This window comes from Dipodomys spectabilis, unplaced genomic scaffold (genome assembly GCF_019054845.1).
Source record: "Dipodomys spectabilis isolate Male_0828 unplaced genomic scaffold, ASM1905484v1 ptg000107l, whole genome shotgun sequence".
Lineage (NCBI taxonomy): Eukaryota > Metazoa > Chordata > Mammalia > Rodentia > Heteromyidae > Dipodomys > Dipodomys spectabilis.
This window is the reverse complement of record NW_024870784.1, coordinates 1,948,890-1,964,451: the sequence shown is the minus strand read 5'-3', so window position 1 is coordinate 1,964,451 and position 15,562 is coordinate 1,948,890. Positions and strand designations below refer to the sequence as shown.

The 15,562-nt window shown below is 47.4% G+C and overlaps 1 protein-coding gene across 1 annotated transcript in view; it reads right to left on the bottom strand.

Moving 5' to 3' along the window:
• Nucleotides 1-205: 205 nt before the first annotated feature.
• Itsn1 (intersectin 1) overlaps nucleotides 206-15,562 on the bottom strand; it is a 185,575-nt gene continuing 170,218 nt past the window's right edge. Inside the window, exons 32-39 of the mRNA XM_042687179.1 lie at nucleotides 14,791-14,889; nucleotides 10,486-10,653; nucleotides 6,948-7,160; nucleotides 5,347-5,468; nucleotides 4,246-4,328; nucleotides 3,498-3,581; nucleotides 2,685-2,858; nucleotides 206-700 (exon numbers count right to left, since the gene is read on the bottom strand). Of these exons, the coding sequence (XP_042543113.1) occupies nucleotides 552-700; nucleotides 2,685-2,858; nucleotides 3,498-3,581; nucleotides 4,246-4,328; nucleotides 5,347-5,468; nucleotides 6,948-7,160; nucleotides 10,486-10,653; nucleotides 14,791-14,889 (1,092 nt within the window). The 3' untranslated portion in view covers nucleotides 206-551. The remainder of the gene's footprint in view (nucleotides 701-2,684; nucleotides 2,859-3,497; nucleotides 3,582-4,245; nucleotides 4,329-5,346; nucleotides 5,469-6,947; nucleotides 7,161-10,485; nucleotides 10,654-14,790; nucleotides 14,890-15,562) is intronic.

Genomic DNA, 15,562 nt, shown 5'->3' with positions numbered 1-15,562 from the left:
CGGCTGTAACCACACACACTAGGATCCTCCAGGGAGCTGAGCCAGCGCCCAGCCAGGAGACCACGGCACCTGGTAATGGGTCCAGATTCTGGAGCAGCAGCAATTCCACTGTAATTGGACTAAACCACCACACTGTAGGGCAACAGGCCCCCGGAGGGGAGTGAGACATAGGAGGGTTACATGAGTTCCCCCAAAAATACACACATTGCATTTATAAATCCATTTTATAGTAACCAGATCCATGCCTCCAGCTGGACGACGGGCCAGGTTCCTAACCAAACCCAACGGAAGGCTATGGGATTTCAGAGGCCCTGTAAGCCACCGTGAGACCTGCGCTGAGAACAAAGGAACACAAGAGTTTTGTTTCATAAAATGGGAAATGGATCGAGAGGAACGGGATTGTCAAGAATTATTCCTAGGAGCTCTGAGGGGCCTGTCTTTGCTGTCCCATTGCCCTGACACCGGATGGTGGCTTCTGAGAAGAGGATTGCAGTTTGCAGACAGCATGTGGGGCTTCAGGAAGGAACTCTGCTGCGCATGTCCTGGCGTTCCTATGGCTCATCAAACAGCTGCAGGTCCAGGCGGACCACGATCTCTCCCGTGGGGACCTCGTGCAGCAGGAGACACTTCGTGACTGGCCCCTTGGAGCCCTGGTCTTTCTTGATATCAGCCACACGGATCTCTGTCCGACCTAAAAAATCTGAAAGGAGAATCAACAGACCACGCTCAGAGAGAGCACCTTGTCTTCAAGGTACCTGCTTGCCATACTGGAAATCTCGTCATGAACTAGTCTGCTCCCCTTTCTTCTGGGACCTACAAAGTGAGACCAGTGTTAAGATTTCCCACTTACTTCCCAGTGGACTTGTCAGTGTGCCATCATATTTTGTTTTAAAGAAGCAGTCAGGCACTAGGGGCTTGTGCCTGTAATCCTAGCTGCTCAAGAGGCTGTGATCTGAGATCTGTGATTTAACACTAGCCTAGGAAGACAGTTCTATGAGATTCCTATCTCTCACCAACCATCAAAAAGCTAGAAGTGGAGCTGTGACTCAAATGGTAGAGCTTTGAGTTAAAAAAAAAAAAAAGGCAGGGGCTGGGAAGGTGGCTCAGTGGTAGAGTGCTTGCCTTGCATGCATGAGGTCCTGGGTTCGATTCCTCAGCACCACATAAGCAGAAAAAACTGGAAGTGGCGCTGTGGCTCAAGTGGTAGAGCGCTAGCCTTGAGCTGAAGAGCTGAGGGACAGTGCCCAGGCCCAGAGTTCAAGCCCCACGACCAGCAAAAAAAAAAACAAAACAGTAAGGGACAGTACCCAGGTCCTGAATTCAAGCCTCAGTACTGTTAAAAAGAAGAAGAAATAAAGAAGAAAGGAAGAGAGAAACAAACAAATAGAGATGGAGACAGAGGGAGACAGAGATAAAGAAAGGGAAAAGAAAAGAAACCGAATGTTTTGAATGCTTCCAGTATGAAAGATGATTAATGTCTGAGGTGATAGCTCAATGATGGGAATCTGATTTGTTCTCATAATTTCACGTTGCTCCCTTCTCGGCCCATTCTTTTTACGTATCCAAAGACCATGTAGGAAGGACTTGCTCTCCCCTCTGGAACCATTCTTCCTATGTACCCAAAGATGGAATTTGAAGGATTGACCTCCACCCTGTTTTCCCAGGTGCATTCAGATGCCAGGCATCCACCAAAGACAAGTGCAGACTGCCCGACAGAGGCAGGACAATCATACCTGAGTCTGCTGTGGACACCCCATGGCGGGCCTGGCCTATAAGGCTCTGAGGCCAGCTGTATGGCCAGGAAAGGGTTAAGAGGTTGGAAGACTAAAAACTGTATCCTGCGAAGGTCAAACCATCTAGGAAGGGCAGATGTAGAGCTGTTTAAACATTAAAAATGCTTGGAACCTTGGGTAAGGGAATACTTACTGTATTCTCTGTCTGCACCTGCAGTCACTCGCCCTATACTAAACTCATGTAACCCCTGTCTCCTTGCTCAGACCCTAAAAAACCTTGACTCCAATCCCACCCCTCCGGTACAGTCTCCAAGCCTGAGGGAAGGCTGTGTCCCTTGCTATTCTATCTCAATAAACAATCCTCGCCTGTAGAAGATCGAGTCTGACCTGTTTCCTTCCTTTCTCCTACATTTTCATAACTTACCCTGATCTGATCACTGCACACTGTACACGTGTATTGGAGTGCCACATGGTACCATAAACACTTACAACTATTATGTCTATTTTTTGATACATTAAGAAAAAAAGCCAGGTGCTGATGGGTCACACCTGTAACCCCAGCTACTCAGGAAGCTGAGATCTGAGGATCAGGGTTTAGAGCTAGCTCAGACAGGAAAAGTCCATAAAACTCATCTCCAATTAAATATCAGAAAACCAGAAATGGTGCTGTGGCTCAAAATGGTAGAGTGCTAGCCTTGAGCATAAAGAGCTCAGGGTCAGTGCTTAGGCCCTGAGTTCAAGCTCCATGACCAACAAAAGAAGGAAGGAAGGAAGGAAGGAAGGAAAAAAGGGAGGGAGGGACGGAGGGATGGAGGGAGGAGGAAGTGAGGGGAAGGGAAGGGAAGTGAGGGGAAGGGGAGGGGATGGGAAGGGAAGGGAAGGGAAGGGAAGACTCCATTATAAGAGGAGTAATAGAGGAGAGAAAGTACGCTAGGGGCACTTCCTACTGACCATCCGGTGAGAACTGGTCCCTCTCAAACACGGTGATACAGAGGACTTCCTGCTCCAGGTCTCTGATGAAGAACTGGCAGTTGGAATTCCACTTGGGGTTCAGAGTGTCCTGGATGGTCTTGGTGATGTGGCACTGGGATCCCATGGTCACCTCGCAGTACGGGTTGCTCTTTCCTGGGGAGAACAGAAGCTGTGGCCAGGCAGGAAGGACACCGCAGGGGGATCCCAGTACCACCGCCACGCCAGAAATGGGGGAGCCAGGCTGTGTTGTTTAACTAGAATCTCGACCTTAGGCTGGGTGAGAACACCCACAATGACCATGTTTAAAGGAAGAACAAATAGATCAGTGAGTGTCTAAGCCAGGTCCTTCCTGTCCCTCACACCAGCCTTCTGGTATATCCTCCCTACTGTAAAAGCAGTCTCAGAGGTTTATTATTATTATTATTTAAAAAATAAAATAGGCGGGGAATGTGGCTTAGTGGTAGAGTGCTTGCCTAGCATCCATGAAGGCCTACTTTCGACTCCTTGGTACCACATTCTCAGAAAAAGCCGGAAGTGGCGCTGTGGCTCAAGTGATAATGTGCTAGCTTCGAGCACAGAGAGGCTCAGGGGATAGTGCCCAGGCCCTGAGTTCAAGCCCCAGGACTTGATAAATAAATAAAACTCTGGCATTTGAACAATTGCTGAAAAAACCAATTCTAGAAGGAAATGTCAGATTAAAAAAAAGAAAAAGATAGCATTTGATGTACAGGTGTCAGGAAACATGGGGAATGGAGGACAGACTTCCAGCACAGGTGGAGTCGAGGTCCTTACCATGCGATCGGCAAGGCTTCAACTCGATGCCTTCCACAACGTTCACCATCAGCCTTCCGATTCCTGTTGCTCTTTGGGAACGGACTATGATGACAGAAAAAAGCAACAGAAAGTGCTTCATTGTAGCGTTCGATGACTTTCCCCTTCCCAGTGTGCCTCGTGACCCATTGTACACACCTTCCCACACTGAGACACGCCTCTCCTCCCTCCTGAACTCCTCTCCTCCGCTGATCCTACTTCCATCCAGTCTTCCATCTATCCATCCATCTATCCATCCATCCATCCATCTTCCATCCATCCTTTCATCTTTCCATCCATCCTTCCATCTTCCATCCATCCATCCATCCCACTTCCATCCATCCATCCATCCTCCATCCATCCATCCTTCCCACTTCCATCCAGTCTTCCATCCTTCCATCGATCTCACTGATCCCACTTCCATCCATCCATCCATCCATCCATCTCACTGATCCCACTTCCATCCAGTCTTCCATCCATCCATCTTCCATCCATCCTTTCATCTTTCCATCCATCCTTCCATCTTCCATCCATCCATCCATCTCACTTCCATCCAGTCTTCCATTCTTCCATCCATCTCACTGATCCCACTTCCATGCATCCATCCATCCATCTCACTGATCCCACTTCCATCCAGTCTTCCATCCATCCAGTCTTGCTCCCTTCCCCGCTTCCCCCAACCCCACCCAGTGACAGGATGCCTGGTCCCGGTCGGCTGGCAATACATTACCCAGGTACGCCTTCTCTCGCTTCTTTTTCTCAGTCTCTATGTAGAGTTCAGAGGCAGCTTTGATTTTCTGCACCCAGGCAGTCCTTGGACAGGAAAAGACAAAAGGTTGCCAAATCGAATCAGGACAAAAAAAAAAAAAAGAAAGAAAGAAAGAAAAAAGCTTGAGGTCTGTTCAAATTCTGTTTCTAAGACCCTGTTTCCTTTGTTCGTTTGATTTTAATGACAAAGGCTCAAGCTTGATTTTGTGATGCTAATAATTAGTAAGAAAGACCTAAGAGGTATTCTTATGGCTGGACTCGATGCCTGCCCGGCGCATCTGCATCCCTGGGGAGGAAAGTCTGGGATAAATGTCACCTTGCAGGAGTTAGGACGCTAGTTCCTCACCTTCCCTTAGCGAAAAGTATCTTTGTCCAAGCACCTCTCCCCACACCACCCCAGGGAAGAAGAAAAGCCATGTCCCAGATTGGGAAGCAATTCACATGAAAGCCTGAAGTCTGCTACTGGAAGCTCTTTCCGTTTTGTTTTCCCCCCTTCACTCTTTCTGAGAACCATATGCCCGGTAACTTTAGCCAAATCCCTTGCTTGGCACAAATGCCCAGGAGAAGGTTGCTGGCCTTGTGTCAAGCTCACCCTTCAGAAAATGATCTATTTCATTTGGCTCCAAGGACAGAGTCTTGAAGCAAAAGTCCCCCACAGCCTGAGAATCAGAGATTGCCTGTCCCGGACCCGGGTCGGGGGGGGGGGGGGGGGGGAGGGAAAGGAAGTGAGTGGGGGCAATGGGGCTCCAGGCATGAGTGGACCTGCGAATCTCCAGATCACTCTCCTCTGAGTGTCTGCCGCCCAGGAGGACCTGAAGAGATCTGGGATATTCTGTTTCGTCTCGGGGGCAGGGAGAGGGGGGCTGAATGTTTCCTTTAAAAAAATTCTCAAGCAAAATTTGTTTCAAACCATTTTATTTTGAGACATCCATGCTATGTATCCAGCTTCTGAGAGGTTCTAGAAAAACAGACGATGCGCTCCCCACCCTCCACCAGAGGCTGGGCAAGGCTTCACCTCCGGAGGGTGCCGGACCTGCGGCCACGCGGGCCATGCAGGGCTTACCGTTCGTTTATGCTCTCTGCTCGGAGGGTGTACACTCGGTCGATGTGGGAAATGTGGAAGATGGGTTCGTCTCCGGAAGGGTCAGTGGGCAATTTTACTAGAACCTCATTTAAGAAAATAGGCTGCAAAGCAATAATGCAGAGGCATTAAAAAACAAGGCAGAGGGACTGCAGATTTGGTACGCTCCAAGGTTATGTTTGTGTGTGTGCATGTAATGAAGCTGCAGGTGAGTGTGTGTGTGTGTGTGTGTGTGTGTGTGTGTGTGTCTGTGTGTTCACACATGTTTATGGGTGTGGCTCAGTAAGCCAGATTAAAGGCTTGTGTGTTCCCCAGTTAAAGTATACTCAGACAAGACACCTGGGTATGGTAGCTTACAACTATAATTCCCAGCTACTCAGGAGGCAGAGGGACAGAGATCTGAAGCCTGCCCGAGCAACTCAGAGTGAGAACTTAATCTGAAAAACAAACTAAAAGTCAAAGGATGGGGGACATGACTAAAGCGGCAGAGTACTTGTCTAGTGTGAGGCCTTGAATTCAATCACCACTACTGCAAAAATGAAAACAAATAAAAAAAAACTAAGCCAGAATAAGGATTTTCTGTTGATACTAACTTTTAATAGATTATGCACACATTCATGTGAACTAGGACCTTGCATTTCTTAGGCAGACAGTTCATTACTTTCTATTTAGTTTAGTTTTTTTTTTTTGGGGGGGGGGAGGCAGGTGAACTGGATAGTGATTCTCCTATTACACTTCTCATGTAGCTGCAATTCTGCCACCACACTTGGCATTTTCATTGCACTGGGGTCTCATGTGCTTTTTGCCCAGGCAAACCACGGTCCTCCTGATCTCTACTTCCTGTGTGTCTGAAGGCTACTCTGGCATAAGCCGTGGTGCCCAGCCTGCAGGTATTTTTTAAAGTCCTTTCAAAATAAGACCTAATCGGTCCCTTTTTCCCACCATATACACTAAATGGCAAATACCTTCACATCCAAGTAATTCTGTCCGGGGATTCTCAGACAACGTGTCTAGTAACAGTCTACATAAAAACACTGCTTTTCCCTCAAATATAGTGCAGCTGCCTCTGGGAAAATTCTTCCATAAAAACACACCCCACCTCCCTCCATGCACAGACAAATTTAGAAAAACACTAGCCCGTGACACAGAGACGCGAACACAGCCATGAGGTACGGACGGACCAGATGCACGGCTTAGGGAAGTCTTCCCCACATTGACTATTCTGGCGGGCTTGGGTGGTGAAGAGAGGCACACATGTTCCAAGGACAGTGTGGAAGCTGCCTGTGGGTACTGGGGCTTGTGATGTTTTATCTCTCCTTGCCTGCATCCTCTGCACACAGGACCATGAGTTCCTGTGGCGTGGGGTCTGTCTGTCACCCGTGGAAGGGACACCACCTTACTTGGCCGTGATAAATCTTTTGTTCATGCAGATTTCGGTGACTCTGAATCCTCACACATCCATCTTGCCTCCGTCCTCCACACTACGGCCTCAAAGCCTGCTAACGCCCTGGCTCTCCTTTTGGGCCAACGTTCCTTCCTCCCCAGACACAGCCCCCTGCTTTGCCATCTCTGGCGGAACTTACTGTTTTGTACATCTTATACTGCAGGTTAGATTTAGGGCTGAAGACTTTGTCCGTGCCAGAAGAGCCCAAAGGCTTTGTGATTTGGGTCAGGAGAAGGAAGTCGTTGAAAAGGAAACCATACAGCTCCTTGTTGCTCTTGGCCTTGTAGAGCTTCCCACTGTGCAGAAACTTGCGTGGCCCCAAGCAATTGGTCACTGAATTGAACACCAGTTGCTGAGAAAGGAAAAGAAACCCAAAGAAGACAGGATGAAGAAAGGTCATGGTTTTCACTTTGGTCTCTCTGCAGCTGAAAGCCTAGGCTCCATCAGAATCTAAGGTCAGCCGATCTGCACACAAATCAAGGATAGCTTTGAACACTTCAGGTAGTATCTTTTGGAGCCAAGAAGTCCAAAGACAAAGGCCACAACTCTGGGATTTGCATCAGAATGTGTCTTAGTTCTAATTCCTGAGGCTTTTGACTAGGGATTGGATGGATTCTAATGGTGTAGAAGGGCCTGTTTCTCTCTTTTGCTTACTGGCTAAATGGACAGCAGGAAGAGAATCCCTATCACCTCCCATGTTGATGACTATCTGCCCAGTGAGAGGCGATACTTTGGAATGGTGTGGACCAGCTGCAACAAGAAGGCCCTGCATGGGCTCAGACAGTGCTTCTAGAAAGCAGAATCTTCATGCCCCTGGGCTTCGAAGGGGCTGAGCTCAGGTGAGAGGACTTCATAAAGTTCCGCTTTTGTGACAGCAGGGGGAGAGATGGAAGAAGGCAAGGCTCTAGCTGTGCACCAGGCAGGAGATGCTCAGCTTCATGGTCTCCACCTGTTCATACATCTGGGCCATACCTCATCTGCCAGCCTTCTTGGCCAAGTTTCTCTCCAGAACTACTCATCTTTCCAACCTCTCGGAAGGGCAATGGAGCTCACAACGCACATTTCCCCCAAGAGATCCTGGAAGCCACCTGCTACTTTCAACGTGGGAGACAAACTCAGTGGTGACTCAGGGACTCTAGGCCTTCATGTGACAAGGGGAGGGGCCAGTTTGTCCCACACTAAGGTTTGAGGAGGAAGAACAGCTTCTGACCTCCCCCACTGAGGCTCTGAGAGAGCCCAAAGGGAACCTTTCACGAAGATAGTTCATCCCTTAAACTCCTAACAGGAAACCTGGAGTTTTATCCTGGAGATCTACCTTCCTGCTTTCCAAGAAAGAGTTCAAGTCTCCTGGGGACAATCAGTCCAGAAAAGGCAAGTGTCACTGGTTCCAATGTCCTTAAAGAGGATGTCCTGTACTCATACGAGAGTTTACAGTCACTGACTAGGACTCAGGAGCCATCTTTACTCTGTCTTCACTTGAGGATGCTAAAGACCACATTTATCTGAAATCACTGGTGTGCACTCAGCTCTGGATGCCACACGGCCTACAGTGTGGTCCGGAGACAGAAACCAGAAGCCAACGTGTTCCTTTCCCATCGCTGTGTACACCATCATGGCAACAACACACTGAGGTGCAATAGCTAGAAAAGGACAATCAACAAGAAGGGCAATAATCTGGCTCCAAGGACGGCTTATCAATGCCAGTGAAACACTTGGGGAGAATGGTATTCTATTCTTAACATCTTAAGATGAACAAGACTCAGGTCACTGAGCCCCCGACTGAAGCAGTTAGATGCAGGGAAGACCCCTTTCTAAAGTTCATACCACCACCTCAGCCTATTTGCCTGACCGAATCAGGTACTGAATCCACTGAAGCCAGGACTAAGGCTACGTCCCTTTGATGGACACACAGGCCTTGCTTGGTCCTTCCCTACAGGAGGATGGCTTAGTGTCCCTCTACGCTTCTCCCAGTGCCCTGTGCAGGGCATGCTGCTCTTCAGTCCTAATGCCCATCCTGGGGCTCATGACAGAGGGGGGCGATCTTCAGCTTCCCAGGGCAGGCAAATGTGCCCCTGCCCAATGCCTCCCTGGACATTTTCATGACTGGCCCCTCTCCTGTCACCGAGCTCCACCTCATCATTCCTTGCATTCTGTTGTCAACATGAGTTCACCCTCAGCTCTCTCTAAGGACATAAACCCTTTGAGTATAAGAGGCGTACCTTCTTTGCTTTGATGTGCTTGTTGTTTAGAATTGATCAAGGGCACGGGGTAGATGCTCCATTATGAATGAGTGAGGGACCAAGTGGGACAATCAATCCAAATAGGTTCCTGGTCCAACATAGGAGCCTGCAGCCATCACCTGGGTTTCCACAGGGCTGCTGTCACACCTTTGCCGCACGGTGGGTGGGTAGGGATGAGGCAGCGGCTGGGAGAGACCGTCAGTGACGGCCTCTGCACATAGTAATGGCTGTCTTTGCAGCTTAAAAGAGGAACACGAAATACAGGGTGGAGAGGAGGCACGTGATGCCCTGTCCCTGGGTCTCGGGGGCAGTCCTAGTGAGTGGTGTGCACGCTCACGTATGCACGCACACACGCGCCTGTGTCTGTGCTTTTTGGACCTCCAGGCAGCTGTCACACAAATTCACAACTGCAATTCACACAACTGGCATATCCACAGATAAAGTTGTGAGAAACACTGAGTGCGCATCCAAACATCACAATATGGTGCTGGGGATACAGTGCTTGCTTGCCTCGCTCTGGGTTTGATTCCTTGCCTGGCAAAATTTTGCAACTCACAATCAGTAAAGAAAAAATAAGGCATGATGAACAAGAGATAGAAAAAAGAACAAATAGAAGAGTAAGAGGGAGAGAAGAATTCAGTCCTAATATTTGGTACTTATCCTATGAAACTAAGAAAACTGAGGGAAATGGCAGGGTGAGGGAGGAAGGGGGAGAATTACGTTGATCATGATGCCTTGTACTGGGGTGGGAAGGTGGCTCAGTGGTACAGTGCTTGCCTTGCACTCATGAGGTCCTGGGTTCGATTCCTTAGCACCACGTAAGCAGAAAAAGCTGGAAGTGGTCCTGAGGCTCAAGTGGTAGAGCACTAGCCTTGAGCTGAAGAGCTGAGGGACAGTGCCCAGGCCCAGAGTTCAGGCTCCATGACTGACAAAAATAAATAAATAAATAAATAAATGGAATTTTCTATTAAAAAAAAAGATGCCTTGTACTTATAAACTGGTTTATTGAATGCTAACTCCTTTGTGCAACTACTGAAAACAATAAAAATTTAATTTAAGAAAGACCTGCAACTGGGTGCTAGATCTATCATATTTGGAACATAAAAATGTTTAAAATCTGTTAAGGAATAAACGAGAAGCATGATGAACATCTGAATAAAGAACAAGACACACACACACACACATACACACACACACACACACACACACAAAACACAACAGATTGGAGAAAATAAATAGAACTGCTAGCAATGGGAAATAATAGGACGAGAAAAAAAAGAAAAGTGCCATGGATGAACTAAACCACAGATGAGAAGCCACTGGAGAGCGCATGAGGGATATGGAGAAGAACGTGGCTCTTGGTTTTCCTTGTTCTGTTTCAGGCCCGCTGTGGAGGCTGGGCCGGGGGAGGCCTGGGTCCCAGCTGCAGGCAGTTACCTCGGACAGGCCTTCACACTGCACGTGGGCTTGGATCCACTCCAGCCGGTCAGAGTTCTCCTTCTCACGCACCCCCTCATTGACCTGGGAGCACAGCTCCTCGGCTTTCTCCAGGGCGTGCTTCAAGTGGCTGTGGTCAGGGTGGTTTTCAGGCGTGTTTTCCAGAATCTGCACAGAAGTAAATATCCCCTTGTTAAGGCGCTCTTGGATGCCCTCTCTGTCCGTCTGCACACAAGGGTGGGCCTGGGATCTTTGGAGGACCCAGGGCAGGGTACTGCAGAGATGGGACACAGATCTTCTGAATGGCGCACACCTGAGCCACCATGCCTCTGTGCACTCACCGTGGGGCATGGGATGGATGTGGTGTGTGATCGCCACTCCTTTATGTCTCCAGTAAATGGCCTTGCCCAGAATACCTCCTCTTCACAGGCTCAGTGGGAGCCAAGTTTCCTATTCATAAGTAATGAATGCTCAGGCCTCAGCCAGGCCCTGTACCTTGGAGTAGCCACAGGGCAAACGATGTGACCTGTCCAGTAAAAGCTGACCTTTTAGGATGAACTCTAAACCACACATACAGACTCCCACGATCTAGGGAGATACAGGTCAGGAAGCCCAAGGGGACTACATAGTTTCTCTTCGATGATCTTCACAAAGGAAAAAAAGAACACAGACACACAAACACACAAAAACAAAAACCCTCAGCCCAGAGCCCTGGCCCAGCTGCCAGCACATGCGTCTGGAACTGCAGCAGATGGATGCCTTGGGGTGCGAGTATGCCTTTCTTTCTTTTCTTTCTGTGTTGGTTCTGGGATTTGAAATCAGGGCCTGGATGCTATCTCTGAGCTTCTTTTGTTCAAGGATAGCACTCTATCACTGAAGCCACACAGAGCTCCATTTCTGGCTTTTTGGTGGTTAATTTCATGGACTTTCCTGCCTGGGCTGGCTTTGAACCACAATCCTCAGATCCTAGCCACAGAGTAGCTAAGATTACAGGCATGAGCCACCAGCACCCTGCTGGAAATTTATGTTTTTCTGAATAGACCCTTCTAAGCTAATGATTAAGAATGCCATTTCTGGGGCTGGGAAGGTGGCTCAGTGGTAGAGTGCTTGCCTCACATGCATGAGGCCCTGAGTTCAATTCCTCAGCACCACACAAGCAGAAAAAGATAGAAATGGCTCAAGTGGTAGAGTGCTAGCCTTGAGCTGAAGAACTGAGGGACAGTGCCCAGGCCCAGAGTTCAGACCCCACGACTGACCAAAAAAAAAAAAAAAAAAGAATGCTAGTTCTTCTGTGCCAGACAGTACATAAGAAATTGTACGTTTATCAAATAAAGCTCCTTTGTATTTGACTCTTAAAGTTAAAACTAAAAATGATCATAAATTGGGAATTGTATATTTCTATGCATTATCCATCATATATATTATCCACCACCCACTGTATATATCTCTGTGCACATTCCTACACGTATTTCTATAATGTGCTTATGTCTATGCATATCTTCTATACAGTTTATCCCACATATTGAGCAGTTGTCATGGTGATGTCTATTCATTCACAGCAGTGATCTTAAAATAATGCAAACTAGAATATTTTTAATTTGGCCTTTGAAAAATGTTTGATCACTGAATATAAAGATTATTTTGATTCACTTGGAATTTATAGAATTAATTCAAAGGCCCTCAGTTTGCTAAAAAATAGCCACCCACAAATGGATGGAAATGGATTTATTTAAATTTGCATTTTTTTTAAATAAAGGGACTTGTCTCAGGAAAAAAAATAGGTTCATTTACTTCATTCTTAGAAATGATTTGTACATGTATTTGTGATATGTAATTGACTGTATTTTGAAAACTCTAAGGATATTGCAATATTTATTTATTTATTCATTTATTTTTGTCAGTCATGGCCCTGAACTCTGGCCTGGGCGCTGTCCCTCAGCTCTTCAGCTCAGTGCTAGCACTCTATCACTTGAGACACAGCACCACTTCTGGTTTTTTCTGTTTATGTGGTGCTGAGGAATCGAACCTAGGGCCTCATGCATGTGAGGCAAGCACTCTACCACTGAGCCACCTTCCCAGCCCTAAAATTATTTTTTTTTAATTTTTTTTTTGCCAGTTGTGGGGCCTGAATTCTGGGCCTGGGCACTGTCCCTCAGCTCTTCAGCTCAAGGCTAGCGCTCTACCACTTGAGCCACAGCACCACTTCCAGCTTTTTCTGCTTATGTGATGCTGAGGAATCGAACCCAGGGCCTCATGCATGCAAGGCAAGCACTCTATACCACTGAGCCACCTTCCCAGCCTAAAATTTATTTTTTTAAGTGAAGAAAATAAAAAGAATCCTAGCTATTGAGCTATATCTCTTGGCTTAAAGTTCTAGCCACAAGCTGGATGCTAGTGGCTCACACTGTTATCCTAGCTCCTCAGGAGGCTGAGATCTGAGGATCACGGTTCAAAGCCAGCCTCAGCAGGGAAGTCTGTGAGACTCTACAGAATCTACAAAGAAAAAAATAAAAACCTGGAAGTGGAGCCGTGTCTCAAGTGGTAAAAGCTCAGTGCCTAGGCCCTGAGCTCAAGTCCCATAACTGCTACATGCACACACACACACACACACACACACACACACACATTTCTAGCCACAATCTGGGTTGGTTGCATAAAGGTTCTGAGTTTCCGTTTCCTCTCACTGTTATCAAATATTTAGTTTTAGTCATTTCGGTTTTTCAAACATTTCTTGTCACTCCGTACCTTTCCCAATTCTCTTTCAAAGCATTTGGCAAGCTTTCAGTTCTTTCTCCTAGATGCATAGAAGACAACTATAATGTTGTTTTTCTGGTTTGTGTGTGTGTGTGAGTGTGTGTGTGTGGTGTGGTGATGGGGGGGGGGGGGGAGGGGGGCTGTCAGTCGCGGGGATTGAACTCTGGGCCTGGGCACTATCCCTGAGCTCTTCAGCTGAAGGTGAGCATTCTACCTCTTCAGCCACAGCGCCACTTCCAGTTTTCTGGAGATAAGAGTCTCATGGACTTTCCTACCTGTGCTGGCTTTGAACCACAATCTTCAGATCTCAGCCTCCTGAATAGCTAGGATTACAGGCGTGAGCCACCGGTGCCCAGCTTGTTGTTGTTATTGTTTTAATTAATGACTGGTTTTTTTTTGTCCTTTTCTTTTCTTGATGGGGAGCAAGCAGTACTGGGATTTGAACTTAGGACTTTGTATTAAGCCATGCCACCAGACTGTATTTCTTTGCTTGCTTGTTTAATACGAAGGCCTCTCGATTCTTTTTTTTTTTCCTCCTCAGTTAGATCTAGAAAATTAACCTTAAAATCTTGTTTCGTATTTGTTTGCAACTAAACAAGATAAATATTGAGTGAATTAAATACCAACTGTGGAGTTGGGATGAGAAATAGTAGACTGAAAGAAGCATCCAAAATGAGCTGTCACACCGAGCCTAAGGCCTCGCTGTCCTGTGGGTTGGAGGTGGGCCGGGCTGTGGGGATGGTCTGTAGAGAAAGGAGATTCTCCTGGGAAAAGATAGACCCAGCACTGAGGAGAGGGACAGCCAAACTCCTTACAGTATATAGCTAGAAAGTGGAAGATGAGAATACATTCCAGTATTGGATTCAAATCAGAAATATTAGTGTGGAGTCATAGGTATGAATAAAAATCGTTAAAGTGGCCTAGAAATAAACAGAAATGCATGTGTGTACATATGCATAGGTGCATAAATGTACCTGAACGTGCATACATGTATTTCCCAGCACGGCCACTGAAAAGCCCAGAAGGCGATGCCATTCCAATAGTGGTGAGCTCACACCGACGCTCAGATCTGGGTTTCTAAATACCCTTCTCCTTTCAAAGGAATCAGATCTAAGCCCCTCCCCAACTACTCTACTCCTGCAATGGTGTCATATAGGCTCAGGGGATGCACAGTTCTCTCTGTTCATTTCACAGCCCCGGACACAGAAATTCTGTTTTCTTCCCTTTGGGTATTGCAGCAAGTGGACTATCTCTCCATGGCCCATCAGACAGGAGGTAGGAAGATCAGAGCTCTGTGCCTGTATTGGAAAAGGCATCAAGCACTGAGCTCTCATTTTCTGCCCTACCAGCCACTTGGTTGCATATCTAGAGGATGCACTGTTAGTTCTTTTCATGCTAAACCATTTTGGGATTTTTCCTGAGTTACTAAACAGATGGTTCTAGCAGCTTGCCAGCACATGATTTTTATGCAAAAGTTACCAGGTGTGCTGGCTGGGACCCTTTTGGCACCGAGAAGGGCTCTCTGCTCACAAAGGTATGGAAAGTACTTACGTTTTTAATGATCAGTGGGTACCTTGTTACCCTCTGCATGGGCTTCAGTATAAAGCTAGACAGTGGCATTCCTTTACACCGCGGGTCCATTGCCAATCTCTGAAATAAGAGATTTATTTAAATGTACTTTTAGTGGAAAAAATCTGCAAAATCCAAAGTCAATAACATCAGCACTCACTTAGGATTTCCCCGCCCATTGCCCCATTCATCTGGACAATAGGGGAGGAGCCCACAGCTGGAAGGTCAGACTCATTGCGCCTCCAGCAGTACACACTGCTCCTTACTGAGCAGAGATTCTGGCTTTCCAGAGAGTATTCTTCCAGATGTCTAAAAATAAAAACTTTATCCCCTCCCAGGGAATCACCAGACAAGGCAATCAAAGACAAAATTCTCCTCAAGGTTGATTCTCTTTGTCTAGTGATGGGTAGAACCTGTCCAGGCCCCCAGGAGCTCCCTGCAGGGAAGGAAGAGGTAGAGCTGAGACTTGAAGGCCAAGCCTCCAGTTTCAGCCTTCAGCTTATCTCCCCCCCCACCCCCCCCCCACCCCTCCCCCGCCCTCTTTCCTTCCAACACTTGTTGCCAACTCTGTCAGTCCCTCTAGTGGATAAAAGCCCTTTTCCTCCCAAGAGGAGGGCTGTGAGTCACAGGGGCTGTGATTTCTCTCTCAAAGGCTCAGGTTGGATTTAATGCCTTAGACACAGGCAGCTTCTCTCCCCTGGAGCCCTGCCATCTGACCTAGGCCAGGTCTGCAAGCATCCGGACCTGATGTCCC